The 18,088-nt window shown below is 43.0% G+C and overlaps 1 protein-coding gene across 4 annotated transcripts in view; it reads right to left on the bottom strand.

The window, feature by feature from the left end:
• Nucleotides 1-17,493, bottom strand: part of TRPC3 (transient receptor potential cation channel subfamily C member 3) — a 71,751-nt gene extending 54,258 nt beyond the window's left edge. For all 4 annotated transcript variants that reach the window (XM_055405336.2, XM_055405337.2, XM_055405340.2 and 1 more), the window contains exon 1: nt 17,131-17,493. In XM_055405336.2, coding sequence (XP_055261311.2) covers nt 17,131-17,348 — 218 coding nt within the window. In that variant the 5' untranslated portion in view covers nt 17,349-17,493. The remainder of the gene's footprint in view (nt 1-17,130) is intronic.
• Nucleotides 17,494-18,088: the final 595 nt, after the last annotated feature.

Raw genomic sequence — 18,088 nt, 5'->3', positions numbered from 1 at the left:
AAAGGAAATGGCAACCTACTCTAGTATTCTTGCCTGGGAAATCCCATGGACAGAGGAGCCTGGTGGGCTGTAGTCCACGAGGTTGCAAAGAGTTGGACACAACTTAGCAACTAAACAACAACAAAACCCCCAATATGGTATCTGGCGATTAGGTCTTTGGGAGGTGATTAGGGTTACATAAGGCTGTGAGAGTAGAACCCTCATGGTGGAATCAGTGACTTAAGGAAATAGAGAGCTTGCTTCCGGCTTCACCCTCTCCTTGTGAGGACAGTGAGATGGCAGCCATATGCAAGAACCTGCCCATACTGGTACCATGATCTCAGACTTCTGGCTTCTAGAACTGTGAGAAAATACATTTGTGCTGTTTAAGCCACCCAGTCTGTGGTACTTAGTTATGACAGCCTAAGCTGAGTAAGACACTGACCATGCATCTTAACGCAAAAAGATTTTTTTCCACGGTTTATGAAACAAACTTTGGGTTCTCATTAATTGTCCAAACACTCAAGCAGATAAAAAGTTCTTCCTAAGAAGTATTTTTCCACACCCAAAGGCAATCTTTTGCTCCATTCTATTCAGCGGCAAAAATACAAGCAACCCTCAGTTTTCATAACTTCGTCATCCACTCTTCTGAATTATAACGGTGGGACGTGAAGCCCACCTGCCTAAGATTACTTGAAGATTCAGATTTTTGGATCCCATTACAGATGAACTAAATTAGAATCTGGATCCCATTCAGATTTCTGGATCCCATTCAGATTTCTGGATCCCATTGCAGATGAACTAAAATTCAGATTTCTGGATCCCATTTCAGATGAACTAAATCAGAACCTCTCAGGGGTGGGGCCCTGCAATATGGGGGGAGGTTGGAATATGTATATTAAATGAGCATCCTTTGCAATTCCTATACACACTGAAGGTTGGAAACTTCCAGTATAAAAACAACAGAGCTATCCTGGATCAGTGACCCCAGACGAGGAGGCCTGTAAACACTTGTCACACTAGTCCCGCTAAAAGCCAAGTTGGAATAACGTGTTTGAGCAGTGCCAGGTAAGGGACAACAGCCTTACATTCATTTAGATTCTCTGTCCTTTATTACCACTTAAAACCTGATCTTCCTGTGCCAGATCCTTCCTTTCAGTTCTCATTGCCAACACTAGCCTCTAGATCTTAAATGTATCATGGCTGGATAATTACAACAGCTTTCCAGCAGAGATGGCGTGAGAGAAGGCGACTAAACTCTACTGAGGACCTGGTGGATGTGCATGTTTTTCATGCACTATCATCGTTACTTCTCCTAACATTGTTATGAAGCAGGTATTATTTTTCCCTGTTTCATAAAAAAGAAAACTTTATTAAAGAGTTCACAAGAAATTGGGTTCAAAAGAAATTGGCCAAGGTAATACAGAGAGTAAAATCCAACACTGGGATCCAACCTAGGGCCTGTCTGACTTCTGTTCTCTCTCTCTCCTGCTGCTTCTGATTTCCTCTTTGTAACCCACAGCCACCCCCAGCAGCTGGTGCTGCTTCAATTCTGCTTTTACCATCACACTTCTCTTAAAACATAAAAACCAACGAGGTCCTCCACCTGGTTTTCCAGGATGTTGACTGCCTGCTGCACTCTCCCTAACTGACCTTCTTTTCCTTGCTCCTCAGATTCATTCTTCACTGTCCTACAAAAATATTATATTGCTTATTTCTGTACTATCAAGGACAGTAAGCATATTATTCTGCTTATTTTGGTTCTATCAATGGTATTTCTATACCACCAAGGATATTTTTTGAAAAATTAGCAATGTGCTTTTCTCTTTTGCAAGTTCTTTTTACAAGATCTTGGCCCTGGTTAACTCGGGACATCTTGCTTCAGCCTTGGAGGTAAAAGGTAGAGTATAGAGTTGGGTGGATTTAGGGGAAAATAAGATAAACTTTAGAGGAGGAGTGCACATAGAGACAGTAAGGTTATGTTTAAGTTTTTTCCTTTTGTAAGAAAAATGGGATTTTGCGAGCAGAATCTGGGAAAAGGGAAATTGTCTTGAGGAAGGATTTGCTTAGTTCCTTTATGTCTCTAATTCTGACAGAACCTGATCCCTGACTGCTCTCATCATGTAGACAGGATAGTTCTCCCACTTTTAACAGTAAAGCCACGATGCTTACTGTCCTGGGAGAAGAAAGAAATTACAGAAAGGAAGTCAAAGCCAAGATGCGGATCCAATAAGGTGAGGAACCACTGAGGGTGCAGGGGATTCTTGACCTGCTTGTTTGATCTGGATATCAAAACAGTCCTGCCTGGTTACGGAGGGCATGGCTGGGCTTTCTCAAGCCACCCTCAGCTCCCATGTAGTGTGGCCCCTGCACTGAGAGCCAGGGAGCCTGCACCAAGACTAGAGATGACCGCTGGTGCTGTAAGACGATGCTGCAGCTGTTATGAGAGCTCTGTAGCGCCAGGAGCTGAGCTGAGACCACATACGCCGGAGAGTGCATCCGGTTGGCAAAGGTGAGTCAGCCAAGATCAAGTCACTGCCACTGATAAAGCAGCACCCAAACAGATAATGAACACTGCCTAGAGACCAAAAGAGTCAGAGAATCCCACCCTTTTGCCCCTCCACAGGACACATCAACTCCCCTCCCTCAAAGGCCAGATGCCACTGAGAAGAGCAGGGGAAGGAGCGGCTTTCCAAGAACATGAGCAATCTTACCCAAGTAAACAAACTTACTTTATAGAATCAAACTAAGATGAATGAAACTGGCCTCACAGCATCTCTCCTGAGTGCCCTGAACCAGGGATGGTCATGCGGACCGGAAAGAGACTGCAAGGCGACTGCAGGGAGGAATCCATAAGCAAAGGTCCCTTGGACACCAGCTCACAGCCCAGGAAGACACTGTCCTAGTTGACTACATCCCTGTGATAATGTAGGGCAAGCCCTCCCTTCTTATTAACTTACATAATTGCTTAATTAACTGCTTAATTTATTGATTGCTTAATTCACTTGTTGAATGAGAATACGTGTCTGTTTAGCAAGCAAAAAACAAAATGGAATTTGAAAAACTAATTTAACCCATAGACTGAACATTTGGTCATCTTCTTTCTCCCCTCGTCACCAGGTGGGATGCTCAGGGGAAAGGCCTGTTCTGCGAGCTACATGTCGCTGACCATCCAAGTTGTTCCGCTGTCTTGCTCCTGCCTCTGGGATGTTCCTTTTGTTTCCATCCTGGGCATACTCTTATTTTGGCCCTTCACCAATTCAAATCCTATCTTCTGTAGTCCAGCTTGCATCACACCTCTGAAAACAGAGGGTAAAACTTCACAGGATTAATAACTAGAAGACCTGCAAGGTTCTATCTACTTTGGAACCTTCCTGAAACTATTCTGGACCATTTCAGCCTGATCTTTTGTACTACAGCTAATCTGCCCATAAACCTATGCACTTTTTTCCCCTCTCCTTGATTTTGTCTCCTGTGATATTCATGTCCCCTAAGTCTGATTGAGAATAAATGCCTTATACGTCCTACCTAATTTTTCACACTCCTTAGCCACCTCTGTAGTGCCTGATATAGCGCATTATACATTCAAAAATACTTGTCAGCTGATGCTAATTCTACAGATAAAGTGACTCACTCAGAATGTTAGCTTCCTTACGGTCACTGAGAGAGAACTGGAAATGAGAGTTCAGAGGTTCCATCAGTAGTGTGTCTCTACTTTACCATGCTGTCTCTAAGGAACAAGAGAAATGAATAACAAGTTGCAAAGCAAACTAGCACTATTAAAACGCATGCTTAGGAACTTCCCTGGTGGTCCAGTGGTTAAGACTTTGCCTTCCAAAGCAAGGGATGTGGGTTTGATCCCTGGTTATGGAGTTAAGATCCCACGTGCCTTGTGGCCTAACCCTCTGCACCCCGCAAACCCATAAAAACCAGAAACAATATTGTAACAAATTCAATAAAGATTTTTTAAATGGTCTCAGTTCAGTTCAGTCGCTCAGCCGTGTCTGACTCTGCAACCCCATGAATCGCAGCACGCCAGGCCTCCCTGTCCATCATCAACTCCCAGAGTTCACTCAAACTCATGTCCATCGAGTCGGTGATGCCATCCAGCCATCTCATCCTCTGTCGTCCCCTTCTCTTCCTGCCCCCAATCCCTCCCAGCATCATCCCCCCAAAAAAATTCTTAGAAAAATATGTGCTTAGCTTATGTGTTGGAAAACTTTGGTTCTATGAAAACAGTTTCTTAAATGGCTCTTCGGATTGAATCACAAATTCTTTCACACAGCAACAAATGACCACTAGTAAAGAAGTCACCTCAAACATTTTATTTAAATGATGTTAAGAATTAACCAGCTACTCAATCCATCTAGCAAAGTAAACACCATCACCAGTGTGACCTAAAGCAGTAAGAGTCACAGTCAAATGGCTTTAACTATTTAGTTCACCACGATGAAGAAGCAGAAGGGGCCCACCGGCTAGGTTCCAGTCTGTCCTTCTGTGAAGGGCAAAAAAAAAAGCAGAAGGAGCCTTGGAAGATAAGTAGTGAGAAAAGCACAGAGGAGGGGGACAAGTGTTAGAGAGCAACCATCATGTTGGTTCTCGTACTGGGGATGGTGATAATTGGAAGTAGTCATGAAGGGGGGAAGCAGAAGGCACTGACAAAGGACAAGACAGTCAGAGATGAAAAGTCAAAAAATAGACAAACCCCACAGTCCCCCTGGCACACGGCACCTGTCAGTCAACGCAGCTACCCCTGGAGACACCTGACAGCTACACTCCATGCCTACATGTGAGTGTGTCTGGAAAAAGGAAAGGGCATCTGACAGCCTCGCTAATGTCATCAAAAACAAAACGTTTTGAAAATCTCTTACTCTGTGTATTGAGGAGGTGAAGAAGTCCAGTGGGGGGACACTCTGAACTTGAGTCACCCCAGGAACACCAGTGTGCACGGCTGGGGGAAAGGGGCCCGATCAGCTCGACTGCCTCGTGCAGGGAGACAGCGCTGCGGGTGCCGGTACGTCCACACCACCTCCTGCTCAGCCTGCAGCTACCAACACCATGTGGCTCAACAGCACGCTGTCCCAGAAGCAACCAAACCAGCAAGATGAGGCACTCCATTTCAGAAACAGGAAAGCATCACTTCCATGTCGAAGGGTTCCCACCCCAGAAAACAGTTAACATGTAGAAATTCCAGCACTTACAAGTCAGGAGAGATATTTGAGTCTCCACAGTAATTAATCCCTGAGAGTTTCTGTTGGCCAGTGTTATCTTCAGAATTCTCCATGTATCATTTTAATAAATCTGTTAGACATCTGCTAATTTTGGTACATGTCCTAGGGACTAAGTCAGAGACAAGAAGCTTTGTTGGAGGGAAGCTCCCATCTCTGCTCTTCATCACTTCTCCTGTCCTCTCAGGAAAGCTCCCTGTCCTCTCAAGGGTCACTGACCCTTGAGAAGCTGAGACCAGAAAAGCAAAAAACCATTTAAGAGTGTGCTGCTCCCTCTAATGGTCCACTGGGAACAGAGGTAAGGACCCCTAACCACTGCCTGCATGAGTTCTTAGTGATTCTTCTTAAACATATGTGCCCCCCAAAACATTCAAGTAAATGCCTTCTAGAACTTAGATGTTTCTGTTTTCAGAACTAAATTTTGTAATTCCACTGAACTGACTATTGAGTTGCTTTATAACTGTCTGCTTTCATGCCAGTCTCCTCAACAATAACTGTAACATATTAATGTTTCAGGAGAAAAACCGTCACTGGATTTCTGTAGGCCTGGCTGTTAGTACATGACTGATGAATATCTATCTGTTGGAGACATAGATATATGTGTGCTTAAATCAGTATTTAAGACTGAAGGCTTTGAAAGCGGACATTCTTCAGATTAAAGAATACCCTTGGTCACATGAAATAATGTGTGGAAGCAGTGCTAGAGGGAAATTTGGAGTAATTCTTCTATAAAAAAGAACACTGTGAAAACTTTAACATAAATTAATTATCAGGAATTAAAGTAATATAAACAATCATTCTTCTTTAAAAGCAGATTTCTGCTTAATCACACTCAATTCTTAATTACACTGCAAAAAGTAACTGATGAATCTTATAGCTCTTGATTTCAATCTTACATAAAGTTATGTTTTGTCAGGATAATCTGAGGGCAAACAGAGGATACATCTTAGAATTAATGAGCTCTTATAGTTAATAATTAAGCTTATCTTCAAAACCAAACTCATTAATTAAACTCAGTATTTTCTAAGACAAATTTCTATTATTTTAGGAAGATTAGTGACAATGAAATTAGACGTCAAATACAAATTCAGTCTGTAACTGAACAAGAATTGAGACAATAATGAACTCAATAATAAAATTAAAAACCTCTACTGACCGAAGAGAAGTTCATATTTGTCTATTTATATTAGTCACTATCAATTATGTGTATATATATAAACCTCTAATGTTATTAAAAACTAAAAGATCTTGTTTTCTACCATTATCATCCATATCTGAAGTCAAAAGTCTGAGGTTTTTAGATTTTTGCTCCCATCTCATCACCCTGAGATCTAGTTTTCAACAGAGAATCCATATACATCACTCCTATTTGACAAAATGCATACAGAAATGCAAAACTTGTGTAAAATATTTAGTACTGTCATGCTCTTTCCTTAACAGGTCATGTACCTGTGGACATTTAATTCTCATTTTTTAAAAAAGGTCTATCCTAGGACTAAATTCATACTGTCACCTATTATTTGAACAGTGCAAAGAAAAGGGAGTTTTCTTTTGACCAGGGACATTTTTTGACTAGAAAAGCATAGACAAATATCCCCAACATAGATGCTAAATTTTTAAAAAATGCTATAACTATCCTAACTCTGGACCTTCTGTCTGGGGCCAGATTCCTCTGTGTACACCCTCAACAGGCCACTCATCTGGCTCCCCTGCCAGACTGACTCTGTAGTGTTGACTGCCTGATGAGGGCAATCTCAACCCTGAGCCAGGAAGTTGAAAGCATTCCTTCCTATTGAGAGGAGAGAGCTCTCCAAAAACAAGTGTTTTCCTCCCATTACATTTCCTGTGAAGTTTTATAAGGAAAGAACATGACCAGACAGACATTTGCTACCCTAGCACAGTAATGAAAAATTCCTAAAGTTCTAACCTAGTCTTCAGATGATTTCCAGGATCCTTTAACCTCCCAGATATTAAGAAAAGAGAACACTGTCAATGATATCTGGCAGGGGTCAACTGTTCCTTGAGATACTCTTATCGCCTCTCTCCCTGCCCTGCCCCATGCTAAATTCTCCTACTTAGCTTACAAACTTTCTCCAGTTGATCTGCCATCAGTAGTCAAATTGAAATGATGAATTAATTGAATCTCATAATAATACTTAATTTCCTGTGTTGCTCCTCCTAGGAGTAAATGCATCTCAAATTTCTCTGAAGAAGAGAGAAATGCTTAACCCAAACAATACAGTAAAGGGAACTGGAGATTTCAAAAGGCCAGGGACTGCTGTGAATTCAATGCTAACCTTCAGTTTCAGTTTTTCAACTTGTTTAAGAAGATACTGGACTAGATGAAATCCTTTTTGACTCAGACATTCTTTTCTTATTCAAAACACTGCACATCAGTTAAATTTGGGGAGTGTGGTTCTAAGATGATTTCAGGTGGAGCACTTCAGATGATTGACAAAGCACACTGTAAAGATTACTGTCTAGTCCATTTGTCTAACAAGATCAGTCATAATTAGTTTTAAAAATTAATTAATCTTCCTTCTTCAATCTTGGTCCTGTTAATAATTCTGTCTTCCCTTAGACTTAAAATGAACAACTAAAACACAATTGTAGGGATGCTTGCTTTCAAGATGATGGAATAAAGGCCTTTCTCACCCCTTCACCTCTTGAAAATTAACCCCCTAAACAACACAGATAACAAAAAACACAAATTTCATCTTCCATGAAATCAGAAGTACTACAATATATGAAAAAGAGATAAGTCAGAAAAATGGTGAGTGATTTGATAGAGAGAAGGAAGGTCCAGCCAGAGTGCTTGTAACAAAAAGCAAGCTGGTCCACCCAGTACCAGAAAAGACTTGGAAATTAAAGGCAAAAGAAATCCCACAAGAGACAAGGCAGGAGCCTAAAATGGAGAAATTAGCTAAAATTTGTATAAGCAGTACATAGTAACCCTGCCCCTAGATTGCTGACCTCCAACTGATATGATTAAGTGACAGTCCTCCCACATCCCCATAAGAAATATAAGATATCAAATCTCTGGAGAAATAGTAACAGAGATTCTCTAAATGTGGAGATACCAGACCCAGAGGAGGCTAGGACCTAAGAACAGCGGGATCCCTGGCCAGTTCTAGAATATTAACAGCCAGGTTTATTATCTCCTAATCCTTTTGCCCTTGAGAAATTAAAAAAAAAGAAATATTTCATCTCTGAAACAAGATAGAATGCTATAACAAAGAAATACTCATTAGACAAAAAGAGCTCTTATAGATTAAAAATACAATAGATAAAATGGAAAAAGAAACCAGTGAAAATTGGGAAATATAGTCAAGGAAATATTTCAGAATGAACAGAAAAGAAAAAGACAATCACTGAAAAACATGGTAGAAGAAATACAAAAACTAGGGGATCAGTCCAGGAGATCCAAAATCCAAATAACAGAAATTCCAGAAAGAAAGAAGAAATATGAAAATAGTGCACAGGAATAGTAAAAGGAATAATACAAAAAACCTCTCCAAACCAAAGGGCATAATATCCAAATACTGAAAGGGTTCATTAATGAAGCATTCACTGAATTAAAAAAGACTCACATCAGGGTATTGTTTAGACATTTCAGAACAACACTAATGAAGAGCTCAATCTAAAAGCTTCCTGAAGAAAAAAAAAGAATTAAAAACGACAAACAAACCAAGTCAGGGGGTTTTAGAAGGGATGTCTCCAGAAAAACACACAGAGTCTAAAGGATTTAGCTGAAGAGGAAAAAACAAGATAGGAAAAATATGCCAAGAAAAACAACTAATTATAAAAGAAATGTAATTATACTATACTACTTGACTCTGCAGTGAATAATAATTACATGATCATAATAATGAATTATTAACCACAGATTGTGATAAATCATGTGATGGAGGATGGGGGAGAATAAAAGTTATAAGTGAGTGAAATTTTCACCTGAGAATACTGATGCTATCTAAAACACGTGAATAACAAGAATGTGATACTTAAGGAGTCATAAGTGTAATGAAACGGAGGGGACAGGAAGAAAAACAGAAAAAAACAGGGAATTGTCATGGGCTCGCTGTTGATCTTATAAGCCATTTTTTTTTTAGCATTAAGTTTTAAAACTGTATTCATGCATTACTTTGACATTATACAAAAATAATTTTTGACTTCCCAGGTGGTGCTAGTGGAGATACAAGAGAGGGGAGTTTGATCCCTGCCTGGGTCAGGAAGATACCCTGGAGAAGCAAATGGCAACCACTCCAGTTTTTTTGCCTGCAGAATCCCATGGACAGAGGAGCCTGGCTGGCAGTCCATAGGGTCGCAAAGAGTCTGAAGCGAAGTAAGCAAGCAAGCAAAAATAATTTACAAAAAACCAACAAAATGGCTCTATATTGTACATAGTGAAATTACTACTCTATGGGATAAACTAAAAATACAACTCAAAATTTTAGATTATTAAAGGTCTCAAGTCTAATATTCATTGGAAGGACTGATGCTGGAAGCTGAAGCTCCACTACTTTGGCTACCTGATGCGAAGAGCCAACTCACTAGAAAGGATGCTGATGCTGGGAAAGATTAAAGGCAGGAGATGGAGACCACAGAGAATCTGAGATGGTTGGATGACATCACTGATCCAATGGACTTGAGCAGTGTCCTTGAGCAAGCTCCAGGAGATGGTGAAGGACAGGGAAGCCTGGCGTGCTGCAGCCCATGGGGTCACAAAGAGGCGAACATGACTGAGTGACTGAACAACAACAAATCTAATGTCACGCTGTGCTGTTTTTGAATATTATAACCGAAGAGAAACCTGCCTCTTCCTTAACAATGCTAGTCTGACTTCGGTCCTTAAAGTCCAAATTCCTCTCTCGGGAGATTCTCCAGTGACTTGGCAAATCTCTGATTTCCACTGCAGTGGTGGGAAGGACATTCTACTTCCAGTCAGGAACCCAAGCCAACAGGCACAACATTGTTCTCAATCCCACAGCCAAGCTAAGCCTAGGTTTAAAGATTGTCACAGGCCAGCACCACAGAAACTAACATTCAAGTAGATAATCTGAGTTACAAGGCATTGTGTGATCATCTTCAGATCTCCTACCAGACAAAGCTGAGCATCAGACACTCTGATATTTTTTTAATCTTCTAATCACTCTGTGGCTTTATTTTATATAATCTTCAAAATAAAAATTGCATATATTGATGGTGTATAATAATAGAATTTGATATACATACACAGTGGGCCCTTGAACAACATGGGTTTGAACTGCACAGGTCCATTTGTACACATTTTTTTTAAGTATATTGGAAAATGATTTGGAGATTTGTGACAAATTGAAAAAAAAAACAAAACGCTGAACTCTGTAGCTTGGAAATACTGAAAAAACTAAGAAAAAGTTAGGTATGTCATGAAAGCATAAGATGTCTATAAATACTAGTCTATCCCTTAAGTAGGCATAAGGTGAGTGACATTTAATTATGATATGCTTAAATAATTAAATAATATACTTTAAATATATTTAATAAAAATAATGTTAGTTTTGTTACTGCTTTCAAAGAATTATACAGAATGCCCCTGTCTCTCTCCCTTCCTCTCTACCAGTTGGAGAAACTGCAGCAGCCTATCATCACAGGTAAGTGGTTTAAAAAAAAACAAATCATGTTTCCAATACTGTATTATGAAGATGGCACAGTAATATTGTATGCCATAAAAATTTTGCAATGGTTCATTCTTTAGCCGATAGGCTGGGCTACTGTGTAGCAGCCGTATCAATTATATTAGGCTACCCTAAAAGCAATCACATAGCTGCTTCTTTGTTATCAATGCAGGAATCATTACACCTGCAAATAAATATGAGTTTTTTTCACATTATTTTTTCATTTTTGATATCCAGTGTTAGTAATACATAGAACGTATGCAGTATTTTGTATCATATAAGACAACACTGTTGTAGGTACTGATAAACGATTAATTTTGTAAACAGACAACATAAGCATGGTGTCAATACATATAGTGCTATACTGTAAATGTAAATTTTCCTTAAGATTTTTTTAAAAATTAATTTATTTTTAATCGAAGTATAATTGCTTTATAATTTTGTGTTTGTTTCTGCCATATAACAACATGAATCAGTCACAGATATACATATGTCCCCTTCCTCCTGAACTTCCCTCCCACCTCCAACCCCATCTCAACTCTCTAGGTTACCACAAAGCATCAGATTTGAGCTCCCTGGATCATACAGTAAATCTCCACTGGCCATCTAATTTTACATATGGTAATGCATATGTTTCAATGCCACTCTCTCAATTCATCCCACCCTTTTCTTCCCCACCTGTGTCCACAAGTCTGTTCTCGATGTCTGTCTTCACTGCTGCCCTGCAAGTAGGTTTATCGGTACCATCTTTCTATTAATAGATTCCATATATTTGCGTTAATCTACAGTATTAGTCTTTCTCTGATTTATTTTACTCAGCATAATAGGCTCTTTCTTGACAACATCTTCTTGCTCTAACTCACTCTACTGAAGAATGTGTGCGTGTGTGTGCTCAGTGACTCAGGCATGTCCAACTTTGGTGACCCCATGGACCGTAGCCCTCCAGACTCCTCTGTCCATGGAATTTTTCAGGCAAGAAATCTAGACTGGGGTTAGCCATTTCCTTCTCCAGGGGATCTTCCTGACCCAGGGATCGAACTCGCATCCCCTGCATTGTCAGGCAGATTCTTCACCACCACAGCACGTATTGAAGAATACAATTACATAATAAAAAACCTACAAAGTATGTGTATTTTGTACACATAAACAATGTCTATGTTATCTGCAAGGCTCTGGTAAACAGTAGACTATACTAAGTTTCAGGGGGAGTCAAAAGTTATATGTGGATTTTAGACTGGGGGCTGGTAGTGCTCCTAACCTCTGTGTTATTCAAAAGTCAACTGTACAATAGAGAAATGATTACCAACAAGGTAATTAACATATCTAGCTCCTCACATAGTTATCTTTGGGGTGTGTATTAACAAGAAACCCTGAAATCTACCCTCTTAGAAAATAGCCAAAATACGGAAACAAAGTGTCATAGACTATAAATGGAACAAGAAACTGTGATATATATGTATGCAATGCAGTATCATTTCCCCTCAACAAAGGAGATAACTGCAATGTGTAACAAGGATGAACCTGGAAGACATTAGGCTAAGTGAAATAAGCCAGGCACAGGAAAAAAAAAACAAAACTGCGTGATCTCACTTATATGCGGAATCTTAAAAAGTCAAATACACAGAAGCAGAGAGTAGAACCATAGTTACCAAGGACTGGAAGGTGGGAAAATTGGGGAGATGTTGGTCAAAGGGTACAAAGTTTCAGTTATGTAAGATGAATAAGTCTAGAGATCTTACATAGAGTGTGTGGACTATAGTTAATAATACTCTATAGAATACAGAAGCTCTGTTATTGATTTACTAATTAATCTTTAGAAACTGACTTGACTTCACTATGTATCAATTGCCTAATTTGCCAAATGATAAATCCTGCTTTAAAGAGGTGTGATTCAAGTTAATTCATATAAATGACAGCATGAGGTATTACATAAATACAAACTACGGCTTTTATTATGACAAATTTTTGGCAGCATGTCTTCAAGAAAAACTAAGCAGAATCTGTTTCTTTCTTTTTTTTTAAGTATGTTCATTGCATTTTTTGTTTGTTTGTTTGGCCTAGCTGCTTGCAAGTCTTAGTTCTCAGACCAGGAATTTAACTAGGGCCAGCCACAGCATTGAAAGCACTGAGTCCTAACCACTGGACCACCAGGGAATTCCCTAGAATCCTCTCTTGCAGAAGCCTTTTCTTTTAAAAAACACTGCTGAGAAATCTAATGACTTTGTGCATGTACATTAAAGTGTAAGGGATGAGTCTTCTCTCTAAAAGTAGACTCACAAAGTTTCTCTCTCTATATATTTTTTTGGCCAAGCTATTCAGCTTGTTCCCCAACCAGGTACCGAACACTGGCCCTTGACAGTAAATCCTAACCACTGGGCCGCTAGGTAATTCCCACAAAGTTCCTCTCTTGATTTATCAAGTGTTCGCCAACTGTGGGTCACTTCTTCCCTTTTCATTTGATTTTTAAATGTTTTATTTTATATTGGAGTATAGCTGATTAACAATAGCTGTGATAGTTTCAGGTGGACAGCAAAGGGACTTAGCCTTACTATTCTTCCCTTTTCTTGAAACTCTTCTCTCTAGGCAGCCTTGCTTTTGTAACACCTGCTGCTTCATCTTTTTCTGTGTCCTTTGCTTGCTACTCTTTCTTTTTGCCCCTGTAAACAAAGAAATTTCCCTCCGAAAACTAACTCAGGCTTCCTTTGTTTCTCTCTTCGCACTCCTTCCTTGGGCAATATCATGAATTTACACAACTTGAAAACAATTCCCATCAGACAGCAGACTCTCAAATTCTCTCAAGCTTTAAACTTGCATTCCTTTCTTCTTGTTTGACATGTATTTGAAAATTATCTGAAAAGTCATATCATTTAGTTTCTTTTTTTTTTCAACAATGACATCATGATCTTAGTCATCTACATCAAAATCATGAAGTCACCTCTGACCCTGCTTTCTCTTTAAACCCCTCATGGATAGGCAAATTCCCATAGATACTTTCTGTGTATCCCCCCTTCCTATCTCTCCCCATTTCATTCCACCAGTCCTACACTATCACAGGTCCTAATCTCAGCCTGGAAAGCTACAGTAGTTTTCTAAGGTATTTACTCACATTATTCCAATTGCCACTTCAATCCATCCCCTTCTCAGAGTGACTTGGATCAAGCCTTTGCTGCCCTGAAACAATCAATGACTCCCTATTGCCTCTTCTTGACATACAAGATCCTATACATTAATGCCCCAAACTAACACATCCAGCTAAATCTCACTACTCTCTTACATAATCTGTGTTCCAATAAAACTTAATATTCCCTTAAAATTAATATTCCCTGGACATGCCAGGCACTTTGGAATAGGGGGTGGAGTGGGGTGGGGTGCTTGAATTAACTGCCCACTCTCTTTCTGCCTCTGATCTTATTTACCTTTTCAGGCTCATAAAAGGTTTTCTTGATTTCTCCACAATCTTATGTTGTCCATTTCCTCTTGGCACTTGACTCTGCAGAGCTCTCTCCTTGTATGTATGAATTTATGCACTCATTCTACTCTAATAGCATAATTATTTATGCTCAGCTTCATTTCCACCTCTCCCTTACGAGATTTTAAACTCCTTGAGTGCAGTAAAGTTGTCATACTCTTTGAGTGCATAAAGTTGTGGGCTTGCTGTACCTAGTCTGAACTTTGCACATGTAAATGCTTAAGGAATGTCTTCAGATTAAAACTCACAAGAACTGACTTCAAATGCTTTTGGAGTTCATAAAATGGCTGGGTGGCATCACCGACTCTGTGGACATGAGTTTGAGTGAACTCTGGGAGTTGGTGATGGACAGGGAGGCCTGGCGTGCTGTGATTCATGGGGTCGCGGAGAGTCGGACACGACTGAGCAACTGAACTGAACTGAACTGACTGAAATATTTTTTAAAACTTTGAGACTGAATTAATCATGCAAACAGTACTTGGTCCTAGGTTTGCAAACAATTGGGAAAAGGGAAGTCTTGGCTTGAATCTATGGCTACATCAAGAATTTTATCAAAGGATAATTTTAAAAAAAACTCTTGCTAGTGATATAGCAGATGACACTACTCCCCCTGAGTCAGTCTTTTTAAAATTCCCAAATGGAATACTGGAGCTTGGAGAGTGAAATGAGCAAAAGGGTTATGTCAAGGAATCTTTTTGGTAAAAGTGGGATTCTACCCTCAGCATCCCTCTGACTGTTAAATTCGGCTGTTCTACTCTGCCTACTGAAAACGACCCTGGGGCTTTGACAGACTGGGTATCCTTCTCTAATTTCGTCCTGGGGCTGTGTTCACTGTCTGAGCTATTAATCTGTGGCCACATTCCACTCAAAGTTGGAATAAACAGCTAATCTCTGCTACAAATATCAAATTAGTCTCTGCTATTACCAAGTGACAGGCCTGGAAAAAACATGAAGAGCTTGCGGCTCTACCTTCAGAAGGAACGTTTATTAATACGTATCTCCTTCACATGACAGTCTTTTCAGTCGCTTTACAAAGTAAATATACGACACCATTTACCTGTTGAGTTATGTAAAGTCAGCAGATAGCCAGGAAAGATGTTCTATTACCAGTTAGACAGCAAGTCTACATTAGAATTTGTCCCAGCGCTTCGTGTGATTGACCTCAAGCTTCAAAAAGCAAAGTATGTAATCTTTGCTTCGCCCTACTTTCTCAGATAAGCGCGCTCTTGGTCTTCCCTGGTGGCTCAGAGGTTAAAGTGTCTGCCTCTAATGCAGGAGACCCGGATTCGATCCCTGGGTCGGGAAGATCCCCTGGAGAAGGAAACGGTAACCCACTCCAGTATTCTTGCCTGGAGAATCCCATGGACGGAGAAGCCTGGTAGGCTACAGTCCACGGGGTCGCAAAGAGTCGGACACGACTGAGCGACGGAAAGGAACGGAACGGTGTCCCATTTAGTGTGGATTTAAGACAAAAGAAAAAAAAGTAAAGAATCAGAAATTGAGTTGGATTCTAAAAACCAGACTGGCAAAAGGGAATATGGACAATGAAGCGAGCTGGCAGGGGCTTTAATCTCAAAGGACCTACCTTCCCTACATTTCCTGGGCCATCCAGGCTAATCTTCAACAATAACTGAACCACGTTGACGTTGGGATGCATCGCTCATTTAAAATTAGAAACCTTTCCCAGCCACTGAGTTCTCTTTCTGATTAGGCCGGTCCAGCCGAGTTAGGAGCGGACTCTGACCAGCTCAGCCTTGCACTATCCTGCCGGGTCGAGGTCGCCCCACAGGCTTCACACTCTAGCTGTGTGCAGCTCGCGGGCAGCAGGGAGCGCTGCGGAACCTCCGTCCCTTCCCGGGAGAACCCCTTCCCCGGCCCTAGCAGTTAGTGCCGCCCGCAGACTGGCCCCCAAGGTCTCTACCTATCTGTGCGCTCTTCCTAAAAAGACAGTGAACCCCGCGACACGTCCAAGGTACGTGACAAAGGAAACAGAGAGCATGCACCCTATAAAACTAACCACTCTCTTCTTCATCCTCTCTGCGTCTCAGAGAGGCTGTTTCCAAGATTTGGAAATTAAAAAAAGTTGTTCTTGCTCACGCATTAAAGCACGGACCTCTACCTTCCTTTAAAAAAAGAACTGAGCCGCCTGGGAACTCCAACCGAGTAGCTCTAAGGCGGTTCCCGCGGCGCCCCGCGCTCACTCTCCCCCTGGAGACCCGCTGGGCTCCGGCTCCAGGTTAGCCCCAGCTGTGAATGGACGGTCGGGCAAAGCGGCGCCCGGGCAGACCTTCCCCCCACACACTCCATACCAGACACCGTCCGCCCCTTTCTCCCCACTCCCGACGGCCGGGAGCGTAGGAAGGGACTCGGGCTCCCGGGCTGGCTCCACGCTGATCGCCGGGGCCTAAGCACACCGTCCCCCTTCTCTGACCTCCCGGGGGCAGTTCGGAGACCCCGGGGCACATTTTCCGCGAGGCCCCCAGACCACCGGCGGCAGCGCGCGCGTCCTCGGTTGGAGGAGAGCGGGCGTCTGCTTACTGGGCAGCGTGTCTGGCGTCCGTGGTTTCCGTCCGCGGGGCTGGTCCGTGCGCTGGAGCCGGGACGGAGACCCCGGCCACGCCTTCGGGCGTCCCCAGAGTCCCTCCACAGAGCAGGACCAAGAGGGGCCTAGGTCTACCGCCCGCCCGAGTTGCCCCGAATAGGACTGCCACGGAGGGTGGACTCTGGGGTCCGGGGCACAGCGCGGGGCGGCCAGGGGCGCGCCTGCCCGACCCCGCCCGAGGGGGCGCCGGGTACTCACATGTCCGGCCCCGGGGAGAAGGGCGGCGGGCAGTAGGCGCGCGGTCCCCGCAGCGGGGGCGCCGGGCGCGGCTCGAGCCCCCCGTTGACGCCCCTCCAGCCCCGCCGGCGGCGCTGCGGCTCCGCGCCTTCGTCCTCGCCCTCCTCCTCGTCCTCCTCCTCCGGCGCGGGGAAGGTCACCCTCGCTTGCTCCTTGCACTTCCTGACCTTGCTGGACATCGCGCCGGCCGCGGTCCGAGCGCGGGGATGCCGGCCGCCGGCCTCGGTCTCCGCCGCCGGCGCCGCGCGCTCTCCCCGCGGCGCCCTTGCCCCACCTCCGGCGGGCCCCGGGCGGCCCCGGGCGGGAGGCAGGAAGAGAGACCCGCGCAGCCGGAGACCGAGCGGTTAGAGGCGGGAGCCAAAGCCGGGGCGCCGGCGCCCACCTTCCACCCGCGGGGGCAGCAGCCGCGCGCGTGGCCGCGGGGAGGAAGCTGCGGGCCGAGCGGGGCGCGGGTGCGGGGAAACGCTCTCCTGCCCCGCGGCGGCGGCGCCTCCTCCGCGCCCGTCTCCTGTCTCCGACAGCATCACTTGCTAGGACGGGACCGAGTCTGAGGGCGAAGGAGGAGAGGGAGGAGGGAGGGAGGGAGAGGAGGCGAAGAATCAGTTCCTTATCAGACAGCGAGAACTGCAGAGGAAAGCAGACAGATCAGCAGGCAGGGCGCAAAGAGATCAGAGAAACTTCCCTCCCCAATCTCTCCTTTCTCTTCCCAAAGAGCCCTTTTCCCTTTAGAAATACAGGTTTCCCAAGGAAGGAGAAAAGGAAATCGTCTGGCTCGTTAATTTTCCTGCCGTTGTATTTACCCTATTCAGCTTTATATTTCTTTCAAGAGGCACATTTGTTCGTTGTGTTGCTCACTCTAAAACTTAGTTGAACCTACTGAGGTTTCAGCACATTCCCCTGAGTGCCAAGAATGGTAATG

This window comes from Moschus berezovskii, chromosome 19, assembly GCF_049115385.1.
Source record: "Moschus berezovskii isolate FMDL1 chromosome 19, NW_MosBer_1.0, whole genome shotgun sequence".
NCBI lineage: Eukaryota > Metazoa > Chordata > Mammalia > Artiodactyla > Moschidae > Moschus > Moschus berezovskii.
Note: the sequence above shows the minus strand (reverse complement) of the source record. Positions and strands in the feature narration are given on the sequence as shown.